Raw genomic sequence first — 26,496 nt, forward strand, 5'->3', positions numbered from 1 at the left:
AGGTGCATTAGTCAGGGGAAACATAAAGTAACAGGGTAGGGGAATGGGTCTGGATGGGATAATCTTTGGAGGGTCGGTGTGGACTTGTTGGGCCAAATGGCCTGTTTTCATACTGTCGGGATTCTATAATTCTATGACAACAACGTATCACTAAAAACAAAACTGAGAAAGTCACTTCATTTCCAGGCTTATGGGACTCTCGATCCACAAAGTTGTTTCCCAACCATGATATTCTTTCAGAGAGGAGAAAGTGAGGATTGCAGATGTGGGAGATCAGAGTCAAGAGTGTGGTGCTAGAAAAGCACAGCAGGTCAGGCAGCATCTGAGGAGCAGGAGAATGGTTTATCTGACCTAGTTGTGAATTAATGTGTGCATATGTGTTGGAAGGGGATTTAAGTGTCCATGGCACCACTAATAATCCATTTTGCCATTTGTTAAGGGATAAGTTGCTTACAAAAACTGAATTTTGTTTTCATATTCATTGATTAAATGTTTTGAGGTAGCAGTCAAAGTCATGGCATTAACCATTTTAGTGATTCAATTTTGTTTTTAATCAACCTGCTCAGAAATACACACCTTAGGAGGCCTGAGTTCAAGTCCTACCTTCTTCAGGTATGTCTAATTCCTTCTCTGAATATGTTGGCTAGAAAATTGTGGTTCCTGTGGGGCGGGACAGTGTTCCTACCTCTGAACCAGGAGTCCTGGTTCAAGTCCCACCTAAACAGGCTCATTAAAAATACTAGTGGGACTTGTACCCTCGTCTCCTAGTGAACAGTTGAGCTTAATTCCCAATACACTCTTTTGTGATTATTATCTGTCAGATTAGGTGTAATACAAATTGGAAACTTCTTTCCTCTTGTTAAGATTTCAATTTTTGTAGCATTGTTAATTGAATAAGTGCATTACTTTGATTCTAGTCATGATGGTTACCAATGCAATTCATTATGATCTACAATCAAGTGCAATTCTTGAAGTTTGCCAATTTTAGTAACAGTCCAGACTAGATCACAGGCAAAACTGCCTTGGCACACGTACTGTCAATTTGATAGCAGGTGAGTTGGAAACCATTTGAATCTTCCATCTTTAACTCCATTGTTAGTGAAATAAATATTAAATAGAACCCAAACATTGGGATGTTTTTGATTTGGTTTATTATTGTCACATGTACCTAGGTACAGTAAAAAACCTTTGTTTTGTGTGTGGTACAGGCAGATACCATAAGGGTAATAGAACAAAGCATGGAATATAGTTTCTTCAGCGATGTGAACTTAATGCCCTGGAAATCCTCACCAGGTCTAGCAGCTATCTGTGGAGAGAGGAAGTGTTAACCTTTCCAGTGCAATATAGCTCATATTTTGCAGAAAATTCCTCGCACTACGGATTGCCCACATCTGTAGTATTTTGTTTTATTCCCTTTAAGCGGAGTATTTGTATGGAAGTTTTCCAGCAACGTAGCTTCCAAATGTCAAATACTTTCCCAAAATGTTAAACATTTCATTCTTTGACATAATTGGCTGGTTCGGAGGAGGTTAATTCCTTCTCCTCAGCATTGTTTTGCTAAACGCTATGGAACCAGAAAACATCGACTAAATTTGGCGACATTAATGTTACAAAACTTGCCAGAAACAAAGTATCAGAAATGTGTCAATTGTCGTGAACCTGCAAAACAACGGTGATGCGGTCTGCTTCTTTATGGGATGTTTTTCAAAAATAACATCTAAACATTGTCGCCCACTGCTTCACTTTCCCATCATCTGAAGACGATGGTGCTTTGTTCTATTTCTCGCCAATCTGTGCGGAGGCTTCTGCCAGATTTCTAATGACTTTTCAATCATGATTTAAGGAGGATTTGCGATGCCTTTCTTGAACCCTGAATGTGCCCATCAGCCGTTGCTGCCTGGCTCTGACATTGTCAACCCCATTCACACGTACACACCTTTTGTTCACTGAGCGCTTCATTGACTTGAATCAGTATGCCACAATTCTGGTTAGGGTCACCAGATCAACGTGTTTCAGAAAGTGCTCAGTTCCATTCTCTCACATTTCTAACAATAAAATCGAAGATTTTTTTTAACCAACTGTCTCCATTGCTGACGACACTATAGCGATGCACTCATTCATTACCTTTTCTCGGTTTGAGGAACTGGACTTTGTTAGTGGCGTCTTCCACTTCTAAGTTTTGTGTCCCTGTGCAAGCAATTGTCAGGCGATCGTATTAAATTTCAAACTTAAGTGTACAAGCTTTGATCTTGCCTATTAAATAAAGTAATGAATTAGTACCGGTCAATTGGAAAACATTTTACTTGTGATAAGTTTATGGGGTACTTTAATGATAAAGAAAATATGGAATTTAACATCGAAAACATTTTAAATTTTGAAGTACAGTAGGTAAACGTTTCCTATTGATTGCATAAAAACACTGCTGCTATTTCAGTACATCTAAATGCCCAGACAGCATAGCTAAATGGGTTGCATAATGGGAAATAATACAGATTCTGACCTGGACCTGCCAGTTCCCAGCATCTTTTTTTTTTGTTGTTTTGTTTCATAGAGCGAGTGATGTATTGCTGATAACTAAATCCCACATCTCGCTCTCAAGAGCCCTAAGGCGACTGTCAAACCGCGAGTCCTTGGGTCATCTTACCATTCAATTTCTCTGAACTAGGGAAAAAAATTGACACATTTGGAATGATTTATTTTTTTTCTGTGCGAGCTAAGACGTTGACACATGATTGCCAGAGTACATTCTAGTTCGTTTGCAGCGGGGGATTTAGAGATAACCTGCTTGTTGTTTAGGATTCTGATGTGCGTTAACAAAACAAAACAAAAACAAAGAAAGCCTCACAACAGCCAGATCAAAGAAAACTAAACTTTTATAAACAATCTGTGTTCCCCGGAACTTCGTCTGCACAGCTTGGCTTGTCTGACAAAAAGGAGCTAATTTAAATAAACTGTTTAGGAGGAAGACATAAACCGATTAGTTTCACAAATCCCAGGGCATTTTCTTTTATTTTGCTTTATATTAGTGATGAAATTTCGTCGGGTTGACCTGCAATTATAAACTACTGCAAAAAAAAGTTTTCTTCGGATAAGCAATAAAGTCTTGCTCATCACGTGATTTTACTTCCAGCTCGCTCTCTGCACGCGTTTTGCACAATACCGGCATTAGACACAGTTCGACTAAATCCAACTTCTTGGCATCCAGCATTTGCTTTCCCTTAAAGAAATGGGCCCATTGTAGCCGTGTTTACTCTCGTGATCACTGCTAAGTTGTCTGCTAAGTTACTTGGAAAATGAGTCTTTGAGATGGCTGCGCTTCTCTATTGACATGATAACGAGACCATTAAGCCGTTCTTTGTCCTCCAGACAAGTGATCGGTTTTTTTAAAAAAACGTTTCTCTGCGGGGATTTGGGTGGTGAGGACGCCTTTCACATACCCACCGACATAATCCCCGGTCCATCTCTGGAAACGCAAACCTTTTGCAACAATCTAGTCTCGTTCCACTCGCGTGGCGTCACTCTAGTTAATTATTGAAAACACAATTTGGAAAGCACATCTAATAAAACTGTCACAATAAATATCCTATATCATATTCGATATCTCAAAATGTGATTGGGATTCAGAGATCTGCTAACAATCCTACGATAACCCACTGCTAAAATACATCTTGTACTTTTCTAGAACGTTCGAGTGATTTTTTTGACAACTACAGCTTTCTGCACCCCTGCTAAATGATGCCTTCCAACTCTCGGATCATATTGCTGCGGTTATTGTATAAAAGCAATCTGCTTTTGAGAATGGCTGGGATTCGTGTTCCCCAATTAATTCAATGGAAAAAACTAACCCAGCTCTTTCGAAACAAAAACAAAAACAGTTCTTTCAGAAGAGTTGTTGCTTTCGGTGTAACTTTTTTTTGGAAATATTTAACCAATGAATGGTTTGTGTGGGGGGCAGCGCTTTTCTATTATGAAGGGAGCGTGCAAAGGCACATTAAAAAGAACCAAAGTTGTGGGCTCGATTACATAAATTCAAACGACAAGACTCCTTACATCGCCATGGGCACAAACAAAGCTCTCGAGATCCCGAAGCATTTCGACCCGCTGAATTGAACTAAATGGACAGGGGGGTACAAACACTATCACGCGACCTGTTTCCTGATTCTTTAGCTCTTTAAAGCAGATGGTCTCATTCCCTCGGGTCGAACAATCCAAACCGCCTACTGGTGTTTTGTCTATCCATGAAAAAAAACGGAGCCAAGTGTTAGCGTTCACGAAAGGTGGGAAATAAAGTCCTGAGATAGGCGTAACAGGCCTATCTGTGGGGTGGATCGCTAAATGTATTTTAATATCCAGCGCGATTGTATTCAATTCAGCACACATCATCGTTTAGTCAAAGAGTTAGGGCAGTTGATTGTGTCCGCCTAGAAACACAGAATGGATACATGTGGCGATTGCTCATTATATTAAACTTAGCGCGGGACCTCTGTGGAAATTGTCGAATATCCTTTTTAGTTCCCTGCATTGAAATAAAACAGACATTGATGCCTCAAATGGGGTGCCCTGCCAAGCTATTATAAACGTATCGCTAACGAGACTTTCATAAGCGATTGAACTAATCTGAGCATTGAAACGCCGGTAAATCTGCTAATGCTTAAACAAAATCCTATTAGAAACGGTTGTTCTTCACCTGCCACTAGTTTCTATTCAGGCTGCTTTGCGCGAAAGAGATCAGCGAGAGAAGTGACCAAAAAAAAACAAAGAAGTATTGGAGTAAAATGCAGCATTTATCACGAACTAAATTGGTGCATGCAAACCCAACCAAATGCAGCTAAAGTTCGGCATGGGACAAGTTTGTAAACAGAAATAGTTTCAGTTTCAGCCACACTCTGCCATCACCATCCTTGGGGAATATGCCCAGTCCTATCCCAGACCATTGTCACTCAGTAATACAGCACAGAAACAGACCCTTTCGTCCAACTCATCCATGCTGACCAGATATCCTAAACTGATCTAGTCCCATTTGCCAGCATTTGGCTGATATCCCTCTGAATCCTTCCTATTCAGGTACCCATTCCAACTTCTATTAATCAATGTACTGACCAATGAAGGCAAATGTGCCAACTGTCTTTTTCACCACCCTGTCTACCTCTGACTCCATTTTCTAGGAACTATGCACCTCCATAGGTCTCTTTTCTTCAGCACACACAGCACCCTCCCATTAGGTATATAAGTCCTGGTCTGGTATGCCTTACCAAAATGCAACAGCTCACATTTACCTACACCTTGACCAATTGGCCCATCTGATCAAGGTCCCATTGTACTCCAAGATAACCTTGTTCCCTGGGCACCACACCACCAATTTTGGTGTCATCTGCAAACTTACTAACCATACCACCTACCTGTACACTCAAATCCAAATCATTTATATAAATGACAAAAAGCAGTGGACCCAACAGGATAGAATCAGGGGAGTTTAATGCTTCAAAGGCATTACACATCCACTTTGGACTCCATGAAATCTCATGGATCAGGTCAAACCATGGAAACCTCCTGCTGATTATCTAGACCATTCTCTTTCAGCTGATGAATCAACAGCACTTGGAAGAGTCACTGAGGATAGCAAGTGCACAGAATGTAGGCTGAGAATGGGAGTTCAAGTTCGTCAGCACATGTGGTTCAGCAGCACTATGACTAATCAAGCTGTGCATTACACTGGGCCTCTGGTAGGTAGCAATCTTTGAGGAGAAAGTGAGGTCTGCAGATGCTGGAGATCAGAGCTGAAAATGTGTTGCTGGAAAAGCGCAGCAGGTCAGGCAGCATCCAGGGAACAGGAGAATCGACGTTTCGGGCTGGGCTATGCCCGAAACGTCGATTCTCCTGTTCCCTGGATGCTGCCTGACCTGTTGCGCTTTTCCAGCAACACATTTTCAGCTCTGGTAGGTAGCAACAACTGCACAGTTCTTTTGGAAACAAGCTCTACCTTCATACTGAAAATTCTGGGCATTGTGGTATGTGGCACGACAACTGTGCTTATTGGGAAAAATTCAGTACAGGGATAAGAACTCATAGTTGGGCATCCATTAAATACTGTGGCTCATCAGCAACAAACTTGTATTCCACCACAATCTGTATCTCTATGGCACAGCATATACTGTATTCTATCACTAAGACCAATCCAGGGGACTGACCTCTAGTTCAACGAGAGGTCAGGGGGAGGATTCCAGTTGAAGCACCAGGCATACCTAGAAAAAAATGAGTCGGCAATCTAGTGAAGCTACAACACAGAACACTGCATATCATAAAAGTGTTGGACCCCAATAATAACCCATCCAAAGTGCTGAAGACTTATGTTTCAGAATGAGATGAACCTTTAACTAATACATCTAAAACACAGACAAGGTGAAAAAAAAACCCAATAAAAACAAATTCAATCCAGTAAGTTTACTATCACATCTAATTATCATCTACAGCAAAGTGTTAGAAGATATTATGTACAGTACTACCAAATGATCTTACCAATAAACTGCTCAGCAAGGGAAGCAAGCACAAGGAAATAGCACCACTTCCAAGTTCCTCTCAAAGTTACCCATCACCCTGACTTGGAAGTCATGTTACTGCTGCTTCCATCACCACTGAAATTTCCTTTCTAACAGCACCATTTGTGTACCCACACCACACAGAGTGCAGCAGTTCAAGAAAGCATTTCACCGCCACTGTTCCCTATAAGCTGCCTGGATGTGGGCAAGTACAGCAACCAGGGATATGCTATGAAGGAAACAAGGCATAAGTGAGGACGGCAGATGCTGGAGATCAGAGTCTAGATTAGAGTGGTGTTGGAAAAGCACAGCAGGTCAGGCAGCATCCAAGGAGCAGGAAAAATCGACGTTTCAAGCAAAAGCTCTTCATCAGGAAAGAAGGAAACAATCAGAGCTCATGTAGGACAAAAAAGGTTCAGACTGTGAAGAGTAGTTAGAGGGTCATTATTCACCCCATCTTCTCAACAGCAATGATAAAAGTGTTATAATTATATCTCTGCTATATTGTACAATTAATGTACATTACACTTTCTGGTAATTTCAATATCCTTTGAATGTGGGTGGCACAGCAGTTAGCACTGCTGCCTCACAGCGCCAGAGACCCGGGTTCAATTCCCGCCTCAGGCGACTGACTGTGTGGAGTTTGCACGTTCTCCCTGTGTCTGCGTGGGTTTCCTCTGGGTGCTCCGGTTTCCTCCCACAGTCCAAAGATGAACAGGTCAGGTGAATTGGCCATGCTAAATTGCCCGTAGTGTTAGGTAAGGGGTAAATGTAGGGGTATGGGTGGGTTTCGCTTCGGCGGGTCGGTGTGGACTTGTTGGGCCGAAGGGCCTGTTTCCACACTGTAATGTAATCTAAAAAAGTGACACATATTAGTGGACATTGTTTAGCTAAAATAACAGCAGCTACTTGCATACACCCAGCATTTAATATCTCAAGGTGCTGAATAAACTAATGACAAGTAGGTTAGTAAATAAAATTTGACACAAAGGAAACATTTAGATGGGTAAGCAAAACTGTGGTCAAAAAAATTATGCTTTTAAAATAATTAAAAGCAAATTATTTTAATATGCTTTTAAAATATAAGAGAGCTAGAGAGGTTTAGAATGGTAATTTCAAAGTTTATAGCTGAGGTGGCAGAATCCCTGGCACCAACGTGGAACAATGTATTGGAGTAGAGAGATCTCAAGAGTTGTAAGGCCATAAGAGGCCAGAGAACTACAGAGGGAAGAAATTACTGAAGGTTTTGAAAGCATCGATGAAAATTAAAACAGAAGTTTTGTTGAATGGGGAGTCAATACAAGTCAACAAATTAATATAGTTCAGGCTGGTGAGTGAAAGGGACTTATTAGAAGCTAGAATACAAACATTGTGGATGAATGCTCATTTATGCAGAATGTAAGGTGAGAGACACATTAAAATATTCAAATTTTGAAGTTCAGTGTTAACAAAAATATCATGAGGATTTCAACAGCAGATGGGCTATCGAAGGGATGGGTACAGCTGATGTTACAGAGGTACAAGTAGGGAGTCTTGTTGGTGGCAAAAATATTTGCTAGAATCCCACTTCGGATCAAATAGAATGTGAAGGCTTTCAATGACTTGGCTCAGCTTCAGACCGTAAGAGTTGGTGGTTTCAGAGAGGTTGTAGAGAGGACTAAAAACAATAGCTTTGATCTTCCCAACATGGAGAAAATTTCTACTCATCCAATCCTAGATATTCAGGGAATCAATACATGGGGTTATAAGGTGAGAAAGTAAATTAGAGGATTACCCATGATCTGAGTGAATAGCAGAGCAGACTCCAAGAGCTGAATGTTCTCCTGCTCATATTTTTTACTGTTCTATCAGACAAGCACGATGACAAAAATAGGGTAATGGCGGTGGGGAGGGGGGTGTCCATTCAGTTCCCAAAATGTATACAAACTTTTTTACCTGTATGAGTTAAAAATGTCTTTATTCTTTGCAGCTGCATGGTAGCTCTGGGATCCAGATATGGATATTTTTCTCATCTTTTGCTTTTTCTTTTATTTCTGCTTTTCATATAAACTTCTGGCTTTGCAGCCAAGATTGCACTGGAAAATGGTGACTTTGTATACATTTCACTGTTCTCATGTATTCCTATACTTGTGAGAATAAAATCTAATTTTAATTTCAATATGGTGTTTGATTTTCTTTTCACTTAAAGTGTACAAAACAGATTGCAAACTTTTTATATGTACTAATAGATTGTTATAAATAAAGTTTTTTTATGCAAGATGCAAATAACAAATATGGTTAACATGCGAAATTGCAGTTGTGCACATTAGTACAAATGTCTTATAACCTTAACTTGAAAATAGTTATATAGTTATACATATGGGCGGCATGGTAGCACAGTGGTCAGCACTGCTGCCTCGCAGCGCCAAGAGGCCTGGGTTCAATTCCTGCTTTAGGCGACTCTCTGTGTGGAGTTTGCACATTCTCCACATAGGTTTCCTCTGGGTACTCCGGTTTCTTCCCACAATTCAAAAATGTGCAGGTTAGGTGAACTGGCTATGCTAAATTGTCCGTATTTTTGGGTAAAGGGAGGAGAATGGGTTTGGGTGGGTTATGTTTCGGTGTGGACTTGTTGGGCCGAAGGGCCTGCTTCCACACTGTAAATAATTTAATCTGATCAGATGAGTGCTTGTGGATTACAGTATTTTGTGATAACAGTTAAGGTCATTAGTGTATAGTGCTGTTTACAGCTTTAGTTTGTGAAACAAAAGACTTAATATAATAGTAAAAATAATTCACAGCTTTAATCTGTAAAACTCTAATAAGATTGTTCTATCACTCTGTTAGATTACAGCTAATCTATATCTTATCTGCATCTACCCACTTTGATCGTGAAACTTAAAGCCACCAACTATCAAAAGTCTGACAATTTGCATATCAAAACTGAACTCACCCATTTTCAGTTTTTGGGGGTAAAAGATGTTTCCATGCTTGTATAACTCTGACTCTACACTTGAAATGAACTGTTTCCTACCACACCCCTTGGATGCTGACTGACCTGCTGTGCTTTTCCAGTACCACAGCATCTGCAGTCCTCACCTTCTCCTTTGCTCTAATTATGCCCTCTTGTGTTAGACTTCCTCTAGAAGAGCAAATAGGTTCTATCCATCTTACCAAACCCTTTAATCTTGAACACATCCATTGGACCAAAGTCTAATCCTCTATATTCAAAGGAATACAAGCACAGTCTATGTCAACTGTCATGGTATGGAGGTGCCAGTGTTAGACTGGGGTGGACAAAGTCAAAAGTCACATGACACAGGTTATAGTCCAACAGGTTTATTTGAAGTTACAAGCTATGTTCTATGTTCTTTCAGAGCCCAGTTCCTTCTTTAGGCAGCTAGTTGTGCTGTGTGATTTTTGACGATGTCAACAGTCCTCATTGTGTAACAGTTTTAACTACGGTATATTTCTGATGAATTGACAATGCATATTTTCTATGGGCAATATATCATTCCCAAGGTCTCGTTGCCAAAACTAAATGGCTCAAAGGATAGAAGCAGAGCTTTAATGAGCTGTGGCATAACTTGCTCCCTTTTGCATTTCACCTACCTTAAGATAAAAATAAATATTCCACTGGATTTTGAATTATTTTTGTGTCTGTCTGCTAATTTTAGTTGGGCCCGAAATCTACCTACTCTTCCACAGATCTTGACTGTTCATCATTTAGAAAATTACTACTGGAAATCTGAAATAAACACTAAGTCACGCCAGACTCAAAATGTTAACTCTCATTTCTCTCTCCACAGATGTTGCCAGAACTGCTCCAGATTAGAGGTGCTGGAAAAGCACAGCAGTTCAGGCAGCATCCGAGGAGCAGTAAAATCGATGTTTCGGGCAAATGCCCTTCATCAGTTTCTCCATCATTTGCAAGACTATTTATTGCTTTACCTGCTTACAAAGTAAATCATATATAAACTTCTTCTCTCTTCAAGATCTGTAATATTTCAACCATTTTTTTTCTTGTGTCATTGGGACAAGTACATCAAGCAAACATGTGTCTGAATCTATAGAATCACTTCTCTGTTCCCCTATCAAAAATTCTACCATAACTGAACTTCCACTCTCCTGTGTGCCCTCCTGAGCTGTCTGCTTTTCCAGGCTGTAATGCTCTAGACTGTAGCATCCCAATATATCACCCTATCAGCACTGACAGACAGTTTGAGAGTATTGCACTTCTTGGAAATTCCTGCGCTTCATTCCTAATATGCCAGATAACCATGCCTTTGATTTGTTCCAAACTCATTATTAATAGAGTAGAGCAGAAATGATGCAGGTTTCACCAGAATGAGCAGTTTAAATTCATAGCACGAGCAGACCATAAGCTAACTATCCAAATTAAAGTACCGTGCATGCTTGAAAACCTTGACATGACAAGTAAATCTCTCTATATTAAAAATACACCCACTTCCAGGGTAGTGACTGAAATCATTTAGTATTGTCTCCTTTTCTCAAATGTACTCGACTTTTCTAAATAGTGATGACATTTTCAAATTATTGAACATTACAAAGAACGTACTTTATTTCTTTATTTACAATATTTATTGGACATTCATACAAATACCCAATCTGACACCGTCCCCTTAAAAATTCGACTCGGCTTGTTATATATCTTATACAGCTTTTACATCTTTATATAGTCATATTGGTTTCCACAGTTTAACATACAGAACACAAACAGCCACGTAGTTAAATAAAGCAAACCACACACAATAGTGGTTTTTAAGCATGCACCAGAATTGATGTACTGTATTGGATATCTTCAGCCTCCTCAGTGAGAAAGACTGTCCCCATCTCCTGAAATACGATTGGCTGTGCATTGTTAACATTTCTAAAGGACTTGTCAATAAAATAGCGCTGGGCCCTTTCAGTCTGCACACTTGGAGATTGTTCAGTCTGCACACTTGGAGATTGATTCTCAAAGTCTGAAGTTCGCTTGATACTTTGAGGCGTGCAACTTGAGTGTTTCAAGTGCACGCGCGACACTAAAGACATTCTCTGACTGTCACTTTGATTTGGGGTGTAAGAAAAACAAGTGAACAGAGTAACGAGACCAGAGAATATGAGCCCTGGGAGAAGTCGAAGCAGGGTTGCTGTCCCGGTGTGCAGTCCCTCCAGGGAGCCCTGCTTCCTGCTCCTTATGCTCCTTCTCGCTCCGATCCTGAGTGAGTGTAAGACGGTCAGATATTCCACGTACGAGGAGCAAGAGGCCGGCTCGGTGATCGGGAACCTGGCCGCCGATCTGCAGCTGGAGGCGGCCGGCGGGGGTCAGAGCGGCTTCCGCCTGATGCCCGAGTGTAACGGCTCGGTACCGGTCACGGTCAGGGTCACGGTGAGGGAGAGGGACGGCGAGCTGACGGTGGCGAGCCGCATTGACCGGGAGCAGCTTTGCGGTCAGCAGGAACCGTGCCTGCTGCTCCTGGATGTGGTCAGCTTCTCCAGGGACAGGTTCCTGCTGATCCACGTGGAGATCCAAGTGCTGGACATTAATGACCATTGGCCCGAGTTCCCCCAGGCCGAGATCGAGCTGGAAATCTCCGAGAGCTCGGCCCCGGGCACACGGCTCCCTCTGCCCGCCGCTCTGGACGCCGACACCGGCTCGCACTCGGTGCGGGGCTACGAGCTCTCAGTGAACGGTCACCTGGAGCTGGAGCTGCCGCCCGGGGACGGGCCCGGGCCCGGGGCCGGGGCCGGGGACCAGCCGCTCCCGCTGCTGCTCCTGGTGAAGCCCCTGGACCGGGAGAGTCAGGCCGAGCTGAAGCTGCTGCTCCGAGCCCGGGACGGGGGCGACCCGCCTCGGAGCGGGGACGCGCGGCTCACCGTGCGCGTCCTCGACGACAACGATAACGCTCCGGCCTTCGAGAGCGGCTCCTTGGAGCTGGAGCTGCCGGAGGACACGGCCCCGGGCTCGGTGCTGCTGCAACTCGAGGCCCGGGACCCGGACCAAGGCGTGAACGGCGAGCTCCGGTACACCTTCAGCCCGAGGCTCGAGGCCGCCGCTCGCCGCCTCTTCCGCCTGGAGCCGCGCTCCGGCCGCCTCAGCCTGCACGCGCCGCTCGACCACGAGGCGCGCGACCGCTTCGAGCTGGAGGTGGAGGCGCGCGACATGGGCGCCAGGCCGCGCGCCTCGAGCTGCCGGGTGACGGTGCGCGTGCTGGACGTCAACGACAACGCGCCGGAGATCCGCGTGAGCGCGCTGTGGCCCGGGTCCGGGCCCGGGGGCGCGCAGGCGGCGGCGGCGGCGGCCTCGGGCCTCGCGTCCATCACCGAGGCGGCGGAGCCGGGCAGCTTCGTGGCGCTGGTGAGTGTGTGGGACCGGGACTCCGGAGCTAACGGCCGCCTCTCGGTGTCACTGCTCGGGCCCCGGCAGCTCGAGCTGAGGCCGGCCTACGGCAGCAACCACCACATGATCGTCACGGCGGAGCGGCTCGACCGGGAGCGGCACAGCGACTATAACGTGACGCTGGTGGCCGAGGACCAGGGCCCGGAGCCCCGCCGCACCGTGCGGCCCTTCACCGTCACCGTCACCGATGTGAACGACAACGCGCCCGCCTTCCCCCGCTCCGTCTACCGCCTGTCGCTGGCGGAGAACAACCCGCCCGGGGCCCAGCTCGGTACCGTCCGGGCCCGTGACCCTGACCTGGGCGTTAACGGCCGCCTGACCTACCGCCTGCTGCAGCAGCGGGAGCCTGGGCCTGGGCCTGGGCCGGAGCCGGGGCCTGGCCTGCAGCCTCCTGCCGTCGCTGTGGAGCCTCACAGCGGCTCCTTGTTCGCGCTCCGGCCCTTGGACCGTGAGGAGCTGCCCGAGCTCGAGCTGCTGCTGCAGGCGACAGACGGCGGTTCCCCGCCGCTCAGCGGCTCCACCACCGTCCGCCTGGTCATCACCGACCGGAACGACAACGCGCCGCTCATCACTCACCCCCCGCTCCCGCTCCCGGGCCCGGCTCCGGCTCCTCCCGGGAACCGCTCCGCCGCCGCCGCCGCCAAGATGGCGCTGCCCGGGGGCGCGCCCCGCGGTTACCTGGCGGCGCGCGTGCGGGCCCAGGACCCGGACGAGGGGCCGAACGGCCGCCTCAGTTACCGGATCGTGAGCGGGGATCCGCCCGGGCTGTTCACCATCCGCTCGGACACCGGGGAGGTGTACCTGGGCCGCCCGCTGCCGCCCTCCGCGTCCCCCGGGGCCGGGCCCGGGGCCGGGGCCCTCCGCCTGGTCGTGGCGGTCAGTGACGGCGGCCTGCCCTCCCTGTCCTCCACCGTCACCCTGAGCTTCACGGTGGGGCCCGAGCCTCCCCCGGCAGCTCCGGCCGCCTCCCCGGGCCCGGGACAGCGGAGCTGGGACACCTCCTTCACCGTGATCGCGGTGCTGGCCGCCGGCTGCGTGGCCTTGCTGCTGGCCATCGTCGGGATCGCCTCGAGCTGCGGCACCGGCGGCAAGCCCGGCCGGGAGGGAGCGGCGGCGGCTGGCGGAGAGAAGGCGAATGGTCACCCGTCGGAGGAGAGCGGCAGAGCAGCGGAGCCGGAGGTGAGTATCAGTGTCAGCAGCTTCAGTGAGGGAGCTGTCCATGGTACCTGTCCTCATCATTCCCCTTCGCTCACAATAACTATTAGTGTTTCTGTTTCTCTGATGTGTCCCCTCTACCTCTGGTCTGAGTCATCAAGCGCTGGCCACGGTACCTGTCCTCATCATTCCCCTTCGCTCACAATAACTATTAGTGTTTCTGTTTCTCTGATGTGTCCCCTCTACCTCTGGTCTGAGTCATCAAGCGCTGGCCACGGTACCTGTCCTCATCATTCCCCTTCGCTCACAATAACTATTAGTGTTTCTGTTTCTCTGTTGTGTCCCCTCTACCTCTGGTCTGAGTCATCAAGCGCTGGCCATGGTACCTGTCCTCATCATTCCCCTTCGCTCACAATAACTATTAGTGTTTCTGTTTCTCTGATGTGTCCCCTCTACCTCTGGTCTGAGTCATCAAGTGCTGGCCATGGTACCTGTCCTCATCATTCCCCTTCGCTCACAATAACTATTAGTGTTTCTGTTTCTCTGATGTGTCCCCTCTACCTCTGGTCTGAGTCATCAAGTGCTGGCCATGGTACCTGTCCTCATCATTCCCCTTCGCTCACAATAACTATTAGTGTTTCTGTTTCTCTGATGTGTCCCCTCTACCTCTGGTCTGAGTCATCAAGCGCTGGCCATGGTACCTGTCCTCATCATTCACCTTCGCTCACAATAACTATTAGTGTTTCTGTTTCTCTGTTGTGTCCCCTCTACCTCTGGTCTGAGTCATCAAGCGCTGGCCATGGTACCTGTCCTCATCATTCCCCCAGCTCAGTAACTATTCATGTTTCTGTTTCTCTAGTGCGTTCCCCCGACCCCAATCTCTGGTCTTAGTCATAGAGATGTACAAACCCTTCGGACCAACTAACTCGTTCATGCCACCCAGGTATCCCAACCCAATCTAAACCCACTTGCCAGCACTTGGCCCATATCCCTCTAAACCTTCCTATTCATATCAAGATTAGTGTGGTGCTGGAAAAGCACAGCAGGTCAGGCAGCACCTGAGGAGCAGGAGAATAGACGTTTCGGGCAAAAGCCCTTCATCAGTCATTCCTGATGAAGGGCTTTTGCCCAAAACATCGATTTTCCTGCACCTCGGATGCTGCCTGACCTGTTGTGCTTTTCCAGCACCACTCTAATCTTGAATCTGATCTCCAGCATCTGCTGGACCCACTTTCACCTTCCTATTCATATACACATCCGGATGCCTTTTAAATGCTGTAATTGTACCAATCTGCAACACTTCCTCTGGCAGCTCCTCCCATACATGCACCACCCTCTGCATGGAAACGTTCCCCTGAGGTCCCTCTCAAGCTAAGCTTGTGCCCTCAAGTTCAGGACTCCCCCATACCAGGGAAAAGTCTTTTCTGTTTATTTTACCCGTGCCCCACAAATTTATAAACCTTCATAAGGTCACCCCTCAGCCTCCAATGCTCCAGGGAAAACAGCCCCAGCCTATTCAGCCTCTCTCTATAGCTCAAATACTCCAACATCCTTGTAAATCTTTTCTGAGCCCTTTGGAGTTTCACAACATAGGAAGAAGACCAGAATTACACGCAATGTACCAAAAGTGGCCTAACTAATTCCTGTACAGCCGCAACATGACCTCCCAACCCCAATACTCAATGCTCTGACCAACAAAGCTGTCTTCACTGTTCTACCTGCAACTCTACTTTCAAGGAGCAATGAATCTGCACTCTGACGTCTCTTTGCTCAGCAACACTCCTTAGGACCTTACCATTAAGTGTATCAGTCCTGATCTGATTTGCTTTTCCAAAATACAGCACCTTGCATTTATCTAAATTAAACTCCATCTGCCACTCCTCAGCCCATTGGCCCATCTGATCAAGATCCCATTGTAATCTGAGGTAACCTCCTTTGCTTTCCATTCAACCTCCAATTTTGGTGTCATCTGCAAACTTACTAACTATACCTCCTATGTTCGCATCCAAATCCCTTATGTAAATGATGAAAAGCAGTGGACCCAGCACTGATCCTTGTGGCACACCACTGGTCACAGGTCTCCAGTCTGAAAAACAACCCTCCACTACCACCCACTGTCTTCTACTTTCAAGCCAGTTCTGTATCCAAATAGCGAGTTCTCCCCTCCTTCAGGGAGTATATTTTATGAACTGCAACTTCTAAATATAAACAGACACTCTGACATCATCCATTGGTTTTAATGTAAACCAAATCCCCATACAGTTAGTGCCATTTAATTAAGTTAATAGATACAAGCCTTGAGCAAATCCAGCCTCCAGCTGGGCCCACTGCTTCTTGAAGCTCGGACCTTCCTGCAGCTCTGGGGGGTTGTTGAGCTCCTGGGCTCTGGCTGCCCTCACCACTGCTCCTCCACCTCCTGCCGCTGAAGGAGCTACAGGCGCCGTCTCTCTCTCTCTCTTCCACTACCGGCCTTTTTAATTTGTTTTCGCGTCTCCTGGTAACTGTCACCTCCCCCTTCCCGGGCCCTGGAAAGTATACAAAAATAACCCCACCAGTGACTATTTTCTTTCCTTCACAAGTTTTGTTTCAAAAGTTACGACTTTAATTTGAAATGTATTTTGAAGGTATTTTCTGCCATCAAGCACTGGCCATGTGCTCATCATTTCCCCAGCTAACACTTTCTGTTTCTCTGGTGTGTCTATATCTGGGTCTTAGTCATCAAGCACTGGCCATGTTACCTTTGCTCATTTTTTTCCCAGCTAAATAATGATTAGTGTTTCTGTTTCTCTTGTGTGTGCCCTCCATCTGTGGTCTTTGTCATCAAGCACTGGCCACATTACCTGTGCTCATCATTTCCCAAGCTAAATTACTGTTTCTGTTTCTTTAGCGTTCCCCCTCTCTGGTTTTGATCATCAAGCTCTGGTCATGTTACCTTTACACATCATTTCCCCAGCTAAATAATAATTAGTGTTTCTGTTTCTCTAGTGTGTCCCCTCTATCTCTGGTTTTGGTCATCAAGCATTGGCTATGGTACCTTTGCACACCATTCCCCCCCAACTAAATTACACTTTCTATTTTTGTTTCTCTAGCATTCCCCCTCTCTGGTTATGATCATCAAGTTGGCTATGGTACCTGTCTTTACCATTCCCCCAGTTAAATAACCATAAGTGTTTATACTTCTAGAGCGTTTCCCCTCAATATTTGGTCTTAGCCATCAAGTACTGGCCATGGTACCTGTGCTCATTGTTCCCCGGCTAAATTACACTTTCTGTTTCTCTAGTTTTCTCTATTTTTGGTCATCAACTGCTAGTGTTTATGCTTCTCTAGTGTTTGCTGTCTATATCTGGTTTTGATCATCAAACGCTGGCCATCGAACGCTGGCCATGAAACTTGTCCTCATTAGTCCCCAGCTAAATAACTATTTGTATTTCTGTTCTGTAATGTGTCCACTCTATCTCTGGTTTTGATCATCAAGCACTGGCTATGGTACCTGCGCTCATCATTTCCTTAGGTAAATAATAATTAGTGTTTCTATTTCTCCAGTGTTTCCACTCTAAATCTGGTTTTGATCATCAAGCATTAGCCATAGTACTTGTGCTCATCATTTCCCAACTAACGCTCTCTGTTTCTGTTTCTCCAGCATTTCTCCTCTATTCCTGATTTTGCTCATCAGGCTCTTCACCCAATTGCAATCTGGCAAGGAAAGCACTTTGCTTTGGATAAAAGGTTAGTACTTCAGTTCAGACAAAGGTTGCTAGATTTGTTCCTGGGATGAAGAAGTTGTCTCATGAGGAAATGTTGAGCCTATACTCTTAGATATTTAGAAGACCGAGAGGTGATCATCTCATGTTCTTAGGAGGTTCAGTGGAATAAATACCAGGAGAATGACCCAGGCCTTCTGATCTGGTAATTGTGGAAAATATTGAAATGTTCACCACTATTGCAAGTCAAGACCATGAGGACACCCCAACCTGCATAGGTGTGGGAACTTTAACCTTTTGATGGATAGCTCAATGCTCCTCCCAATATCTCTCTCTCTCTCTCTCCCTCCTTTTCTCTTCCAGCCTTCCCACCTAAAAAATACAGATTGACTTTAATACTGACAATGTGGTCAAAGACTTGGGCCCAATGTCAAGTTAGTACACAGAAATTAACTCCAATATATTCCTCCTGTGAATCATAAGCATAGAACCTGGGTTAACAGCAAAGTGACAGCCGGAATTGTATTGGAAGACCTAAACATTTATTAACACCTAACACCTAACTCCCCAGAAAGTCTTCAAAATATTAGACATATTTAAAATAAAATCCTTAAGAACTTTAAAAATCTCACCATAACTTCAAATATTGTGACATCAAGCAGAGTTACCTGAGCTGATAACACCAAAAGGGGATGGGATAAAAGCAAAACACTGCAGGTGATGGAAATCACAAATTAAAGAAAGTGCAAGAGAAACTCAGCAAATCTGACAGCATCTGTGGAGAAAGAAACAGAATTAACATTTTGAATCCAATATAAGTCTTCAGAGGGGATGCCACATTTTCTCCTGACCAATCTTCTGTGTGAACGCCTGCAACAATAGCTCGATCCTCACTCTGAGACAGTAAGTCCTACTGGAATGAGGAAACAGGTGAGAGTACATCTTCAATTGCAACCAGCTTTAATCCTGAGGCATTGTAGTTGATCAGAAGACCTGAGTCACTGCTTCCTGTCTTGTGGGGAATCCATAACTAGACTGCACAGTTTCAAAATGAGGTGTCTCCCAGTTAAGGCAGAGATGAGGGGACATTTCTTGTCTCTTGTCCTATTGATTATTTATTAATAGTCGCTGTATCTTGGAGTAAGATTCTGTGTAACTACTTGGTATTATTCTGTATTTTCTTTGGTGAGGTGGAAAGAAAAGAGAGAGGGATATCGGGAGTAACATCATGCTATCCATCCAAAGGTTACAGTTTCCACACATATACAAGTTGGGGTGTCCTGCTATAGTGGCAAATATTTCAACATTTTCCACTGTTACCAGATCAGAAGTCCTGGACCATTCTTCAAGTAATTACTGTGCTAAACCTCCTCAGACCATGATGGTAATCTTTGGAAATCTCTACTCTGGCGTGCTGCAGAGGCTAGGTCATTGAATATATTCAGGGCTGAATTGGATGTTTGATCAAAAAGGGGATATGTGGATTTTTGTGACACTCGACAGGAAAGCTGAGTTAATGCCACAATCAGATCATCCATGATCTTATTGAATAGTGGAAAGGGCAGAATGGCTTTTTTCTGCTGTTTTTTATGTTGCTGTGCAATGGTCAAAGTTATTACCTTTTAAGTAGCACATCCTTTTGAAAAGTTGGAAGTAATTACTAAACTTTGCGATTTCCTTTCAGTGAACTTGCGCATCAAACCCAGGACAGGTTCAGTGGGAAGGACAGTGGGAAAGGAGACAGCGATTTTAATGACAGTGACTCTGACATAAGTGGTGTTGGTCTGAATAAAAGGAGTGCTCTCAGTCAGAAGCATAATGGTAAGCCTCAATTTTTAGCATAATTCTCTAGTTGATAGCACAGAACTTTGAGTGTTGGTAAAGAAAGAGACAAGCTATCAAAGCATTTTGTCTTGCATTCATCAGGACAGATGCAAGAATGCCAAATTTCAAAGGGAACAACAATTTATACTGCATAACAAAAGGGTACTAATAGTAACTTGGCTCTAATTGGTTGAGGCCATGAAGAGTGCAGCAAGGAAGAGTTACTTCCCAAGCTTTTGCTTAAAGTCAGAAAAGCAAGTTCATGTCTGGTGTTGCGATAGGGAATTCATGACATAATTTGGCTCACTTATGCTTGCTCGGGCCTTCATGTATTCACAAGCAAGGCTGTTCCCACTTCAAACACAAAGATAATGTCCAATCATTGTGCCTTTTTCATTTAATTAACAAATAAATTCAGTGATGTTATATTACACTATGGAAAAATATCCAACCCACTTTGTAAAAGATAATTTCACACTGCTTATTGTTTACATTCATCATAAACATTTTACTCTTAAAACTTTATTCTTAACACCATTTGTAGATTTTTGATAATATTTAAAATAGCATTTGCATTTGGATCCATTAGAGTAGATTCTAGTTAACATGTAGCATAGAAGAACGTAATTTGCCAATTTCTGTGTCAGTTTTTAGCACTGTTCAGTTAATCCATTCGTCTATTCTTTACAGACAACTCTATAAATGTTTTCCACCAGTTCTTTTGCCAATTAAAAAAAAATTGATATCAGATGATTATCAACTTGCTTTATTAGTTGAATTACATGCTATTTGCATTTTACCACATTGCCCACTCTTTGAACTTGCCTGTTGTGTTTAACTCTTGTTTACACATTCCTCTGCTCCCTGGTTATCTATTTGTAATGAGTAGTATGCAGAAAATTCTTCTTTCATAAATTACTGCATAAAAATTTTAAAAGCTGTTGGAAGTCCAAGCACACTTTATTTTTGTAATTCTATTTCATACTCAGCCTGAACAGATAGTTCACCAACTGCAATCTGATGTATAATAACCTTTTGTTGTAGCTTAATTTTAGTGAAGACAGGAATCAGATTAGGATCTGGCTTCCTAATTGTACTGCCAGTTTTGTACCATTGTAAACCTGAAAGCATTTGCGCAGCACAGTGGCTCTGTGGTTAGCACTGTTGTCTCACCGCGCCAGGGACCTGGGTTCGATTCCAGCCTCGGGTGACTGTCCATTGTGTGGTGTTTGCACATTCTCCCCATGTCTGCGTGGGTTTCCTCCCACAATCCAAAGATGTGCAGGTTAAGTGAACTGGCCATGCTAAATTGTCCATAGTGTTCAGGGATATGTAGATTATGTGTGTTAGTCACGGGTAAATATAGGATAATAGGGTAGGGTGATGGGTCTGAGTGGGTTACTCTTCGGAGGATCTGTGTGGACTTGTTGGGCCGAAGAGCCTGTTCTCATACTGTAGGGATCCGATGAGTACAGTGAAACTGCAGTTTTAGGGTTAGGGCAGAGTTAAGAAAGAAGGAATAAATATCAGTGGGTTTTCTGTTTGAGACAGAGTATACCTGCAAATCCTATGTATGTTTGTTGATGAATTTTAATACAGTCTGATTTATCCAGAATTATCCTATCTGGTGAACAAATATCAGATTAGCCTTTATTCTTCTCTTCCTTTAGGTAATTATACAGAAAACAGATGGTACACATCACACTACCTCATTACTCTAAGATAATTATAATAACGTTTTTGTTTTTAAACAATGAGGTTTTAATTAAAAGTGTCTAGGCCTGAGGCAATTAACATTGCAATTGTTGTGAGTTTAAGTAAACTGCATTGAACTGTTAATATTGCAAATAAAAGAATAATGAAAAGTATTGAATGCCTCTCTTGGACAGGTTTATGGTCCTGTACCAATGAGTGCAAGATACTTGGCCATTCAGATCGCTGCTGGAGTCCATCTTCTCGAGGGCCAAGTATTTACCGTTCCACAACTACTACTCAGCACCTTACCTCTTTGGGGAAAAGCACGTCACTCCCTCGAGATCTACTCCGCAAAGATACATACTATCAAGCACTTTTGCCAAAAACAGCAGGCCTACAAAGTGTATATCAGAAGATCACTTGTGATGAATCTGAAACTACAACCTCTGTTATTGTACCACTCTATCATTCTGTGGGATCAAAAAGTCACATTCCACCAACTAATATCTCATCGATCAATGTATCCAGCGTGCATTCTCAGATCTAAGCAGATACAAGAATAGGTTTACGAACTTTGAAGTGTTGTAATAAATCAATTTATTCATCCTGTATATAAAAGCAACAGTTTATTTTTATATTAATTCCACATGAAAATTTCATTCACATGGAAGGTGTAAATATCAAATACAGAAACTTGCAATGTTAAAAATTGTAATTTTTATCCTTTAATTGATACTTTGATTTTATTGTGTTCTATTTTCTATTTTACTGTATAATTTAATTTGTAAGTAAAACCACAAAATTATGTAAATAAAACCTGTGGTTCGTATATGTGTTCCACATTATTTTCTAATCAAATTTCTTTTTATGACATACTATGATTCTCTTTTTCTTTGGAGACAGTTTCAAAATTGTAACGCTGAATGTAATGGTATAATCCAAGATTTAGTGGAAAAGCAGCAAATAAGTGAGTGATATATTCCACAGAACATTTATTGGATGTTTTGGGATTTATCAATTACTCATTTAATATGATTGGAAAATGGATTTGCTCAGCTTTGGCAGAAATCCAAATATCAAGGAAACATGTCAGAATTCAGAAATATAAATAGGGAATGCTAGAGTAGCAGATCAGGCTGAAACCTTTTATTAAATGTTAACTGTTGCTCGTGGTAATTCACCCTGTTTGGAGTTGAAAAGGCCTTTGGCAACCGAGAAGGAGGAGAGTCGACATTTCGAGCATAAGCCCTTCATTACAAATGTGGAATATATCACTCAAATTTTGTTGCTCTTCTGTTAAATCTGGCATCATCATATTCCTGAAGCCTGAAGCATAGACTCTCCTGCTCCTTGGATGCTGCCTGACCGGTTGTGCTTTTCCAGCACCACACTTCTCGACTTTGGTCCTCAGCATGTGCAGTTCTCATTTTCTCCTACTTTCTTTGGAGTCACAAGTGTGTAAGTTCAAGTACCACCCAGCGACATGATCATGAGGGATGGCATTTAATAGCCCTCCCCAAGGCAGATTTTGTGTCAGGAAGGGCATTTTATCAAATGAAACACTCCCACCTCCACCTTAATTAAATTCACGGTGAATCTTCAATTGGTTATGATTCCAGGTGAGGAGGGACTAACTTGCTATCTTTTATGCAATCCCCTCCCTTTGTTGGTCTCCACTAATTAAAATGGAAACCAAAGGAATCCTTTATTCATGAATACCTTTCAAAATTCCAATGTATTTAGTGTTTACTAGGAGCCAGTTTAACAAGGCTTCTCTGAGTTAAAGAATACATTTGTTATTAAAATAGTCACAAAAATAAAATGCAGCATACATGAATGTAGATTAGAAAGAAGATTAAGTAAAGAGGCAATAATTAGAAAAGATACACAAATTGACTGTGCAGAGCAGATGGTGGAAACTTGTGGCAAATAAGTTTAGTGATTCTAGCAGTGTTGACGCAGATGGATGATTGGCTGACCTCAATTCTGCAGAAAGTTATTGGTATCAAAAAGTGAAATTGCTGAAGAAACTCAACAGGTCTGACAGCATCTGAAAAGAAAACAGAGCTGACATTTTGACTCTGGTGTTCCTCCTTCAGCATTGGCAGTTCTTTGTTTCTTGTTTACGAGTCTTGCAATGTCCAGATTGACTGTGGTTTTTGATTGCTGGAAATGAGCCACCACCCAGAGAGATTTTCTGTTCTTTTCCTCTTTACCTACATGACAAGGATCATCATAGAATCCCTACAGTGTGGAAACAGGCCAGTTAGCTCAACAAGTCCACACCGACCCTCCGAAGAGTGACCGACCCTTATTATTCGCCGTTTACCCCAGAGTAATGCACCCTTGAACACTATGGGCAATTTAGCTTGGCCAATTCACTTAATCTGCACATCTTTGGATTGTGGGAGGAAACTGGAGCACCCGGACGAAACCCATGCAGACATGGGGAGAATGTGCAAACTTCACACAGACAGTCGTCTGAGGCAGGACTTGAACCTGGGCCCCTACCAATGTGAGAGAGCAGTGCTAACCACAGAGTCACTGTGCAGCACTCTGTCAAGTGCATGATTGCAGCTTTAACTTCCACAGGTCTGAGCCAGGAGGCCTGTGTTCAAGGCCTACCTACTTCACAGATATGTAATGACATTTCATATCCAACTTCTGCAGTGGACCTTGTCAATTTGTGGATTGCAAATGTAAATCCATTGTTTAAGAAAGGCAACAGAGAGAAAGCAGGATACTGTTAGCCTGTTGTCAACGGTGGAGAAAATACCAGACCAAATTATAAAGATTGTGATTACCAGATATTTAGAAAATAAATGTCCAGTTGGACAGAGTTAATACGCCTTTATAAAGGAGTAATCATGTTTGACAAATTTGAGAGCATTTTGAGAATGTTGCTAGCCGTGTCAAAAAGATGGAATCATTGGATATGATGTACTTGATTTCTGAAAAGGTCCTATGGAAAGAGGTGAGTTTTTAAAAAAACATACATTGGTTTTATGGTATTATATTGACGTGGATTTAGGATTGGATAACAGGTAGAAAAAAAAGATTAAGAATAAATGGGTCCTTCTTAGGTTGGCAGGCTGAGAGTTATGGGATATTTAAAACCATTGCTCAAGATCATTAACAATGATTTGGATGTGGGAGGAGGGGCGATTAAATTATCTCCACGATTACAGATGATACAAAACTTGGTGGGAAGATACTTTGTGAGGAGGATGCCTCGAGACCTAAAGTGGCCTTAAAGGTTTGGCAGGCAAGAACATGGTAGATGGAATATAATATGAATAAGGATGAGGTTAGCCACTTCAATAGGAGGAAGAGAAATGCAGAGTATGTAAGTAGAGACAGATTGGAAAGTATTGATGTTTAAAGGTACTTAATTGTCCTTGTTCATAAATAACTGGAAGTTAGCATGTAGGCTCAGCAAGTAATTCAGAAGGGAAATGGTAGGTTAGCCCTTATCGCAAGAGGATTTAAAATCATAGAATCTCGAGAGTTAGGAAGCAGGCCATATCAAGCCTCCAAAGAGCATGCCACCCAGACTTACCTCATCCCTATAACCATGCATTTCCCATGGCTAGCTCACACATCCTTGGACAATTTAGCATGGCTAATCCAACTAATCTGTTGGTGGAAACCAGAGCACCCAGAGGAAACTCACACAGACACAGAGAGAATGAGCAAACTTCATTCAGAAGAGTCACCTGAGGCTAGAATTGAACCTGGGTCCCTCGTGCTGTGAGGCAGCAGTGTTAACCACTGAACCACCATGCCACCCCATTTTGGTCTACTGTTGCTTCAATTGTATAGAAGCAATTGAAGCTGGTAAGATCCCATCTGGATTATTATGTGCAGTTCTGTCCCCTTACCTCAGGAAGGATATGTTTGCCACAGACGAAGCATAGCAGAGATTCATCAATTTGAATCCTAGAATTGTGGGACTGTTCTGTGAGGAGAAATTAAAAAAAACTAACCCTGAATTCTCTGAAAGTTAGAAGAATGAGAGTCAAACTTATAGAAACTTATAAAATTCTTAAATGCCTAAACAGAGGAGATGCAGAGTAAATGCTTCCCCTGATTGTGGGGTCTAAAACCAAGGGAACCAGTTTCAGATTAAAAAGCACGCTATTTAGGAGGGGATGAAATGGAATTGCTGCTGATGTTCAGAGGCTGAGGGCATTTTCTACCTCACAGGGCCGTGGAAGATCATTCATTCAGCAAATTCAAGACAGTAATGAGAATTTTATCAATAGCTAATGACATCCAGCCTAATGGAGATAGCACAGAAATATGACGCTGAGATGTGATCAGCTGTGATCCAGAAGTTAAAAATCACACAACACCAGGTTATAGTCCAAAATGTTCATTAGGAAGAACAAGTGTTTGGAGTGTTGCTACTTCATCAGGTAGCTACCAAAAGATTATTCTTCCCAAAAAACCTGTTGGGCTATAATTTGGCATTGTATGATTGTAACCTTGTCCACTCCAGACCAATACCAGCTCTTCCACATCGTGATCCAGAATGGCAGAGTGGGCTCAATGCATTGAGGTTGCAGGATTATAATTTTATTCTAAAATAAATACCAGGAAGAAAAATTGTATTTCAGATGCCCTTTCTCAGTTATTGCCACATGAGAAGAACAAGGTTAAAAAAACTAGAAATAATGATCAATAACCTCACAAATATGACACCACTGAAACTGAGTCAAACATCACATCTTGAGTTATCGATACTTTCTCAGTAAGTGATCCAGTAAAATATAGCAAACGTAATCTGCAAGATCTGCCTAACAGAGATGACAACTCATTAGAAAATAGTTTCTTACTGATCAAAATAATCAGAGAGAACTTTTCTACTGGAACTGCAGAAGTACAAGTTCAGAATCAGGTCAGCTATATACTGATAGGCACCTACAAAAATGCAAAGTGACATGTACATTCATCTTGTACCAAAAGCATAGGAACACACAGCAGAAATTCTGGTAACCATGGTGTGCTGTGGGAGCTAATTTATTCTCACACAATCAAGAATTGTGTAATTGTCATAATAGATGAAATTCCCTTCTATCTAAAAGTTAGATATTGTAGAGCTGCAACAATCTTCTCAGCAGTATGAATTCTGCTTGCTGAGCCAGCGATTCTTGAAAATATAATGCAACTTAATTCACCCCAAGGGAGTGTAAGATCTTGG

The 26,496-nt window shown here is 43.3% G+C and overlaps 1 protein-coding gene and 1 long non-coding RNA gene across 2 annotated transcripts; one reads left to right on the forward strand and one right to left on the reverse strand.

Moving 5' to 3' along the window:
* Positions 1-1,148: 1,148 nt before the first annotated feature.
* LOC148149703 (uncharacterized) lies at positions 1,149-8,639 on the reverse strand. The gene is made up of 3 exons (XR_015757320.1): positions 8,472-8,639; positions 2,125-2,253; positions 1,149-1,306 (listed from the first exon to the last, which is right to left on the reverse strand). It is a non-coding gene; the product is annotated as an uncharacterized LOC148149703 (long non-coding RNA).
* A 2,998-nt stretch (positions 8,640-11,637) lies between these two features.
* On the forward strand, positions 11,638-22,116 carry LOC122551108 (protocadherin-8-like). Its single transcript, XM_087987822.1, has 4 exons — positions 11,638-14,097; positions 17,714-17,799; positions 19,459-19,595; positions 21,488-22,116. Exons 1-4 carry the CDS (start codon positions 11,638-11,640, stop codon positions 21,838-21,840), a joined length of 3,036 nt encoding a protein of 1,011 aa, XP_087843948.1. The 3' UTR covers positions 21,841-22,116.
* Positions 22,117-26,496: the final 4,380 nt, after the last annotated feature.

This window comes from Chiloscyllium plagiosum, unplaced genomic scaffold (assembly GCF_037043375.1).
Source record: "Chiloscyllium plagiosum isolate Xiang-an unplaced genomic scaffold, Cpla_swu_hap1 HiC_scaffold_6, whole genome shotgun sequence".
In the NCBI taxonomy this organism is placed as follows: Eukaryota; Metazoa; Chordata; class Chondrichthyes; order Orectolobiformes; family Hemiscylliidae; genus Chiloscyllium; species Chiloscyllium plagiosum.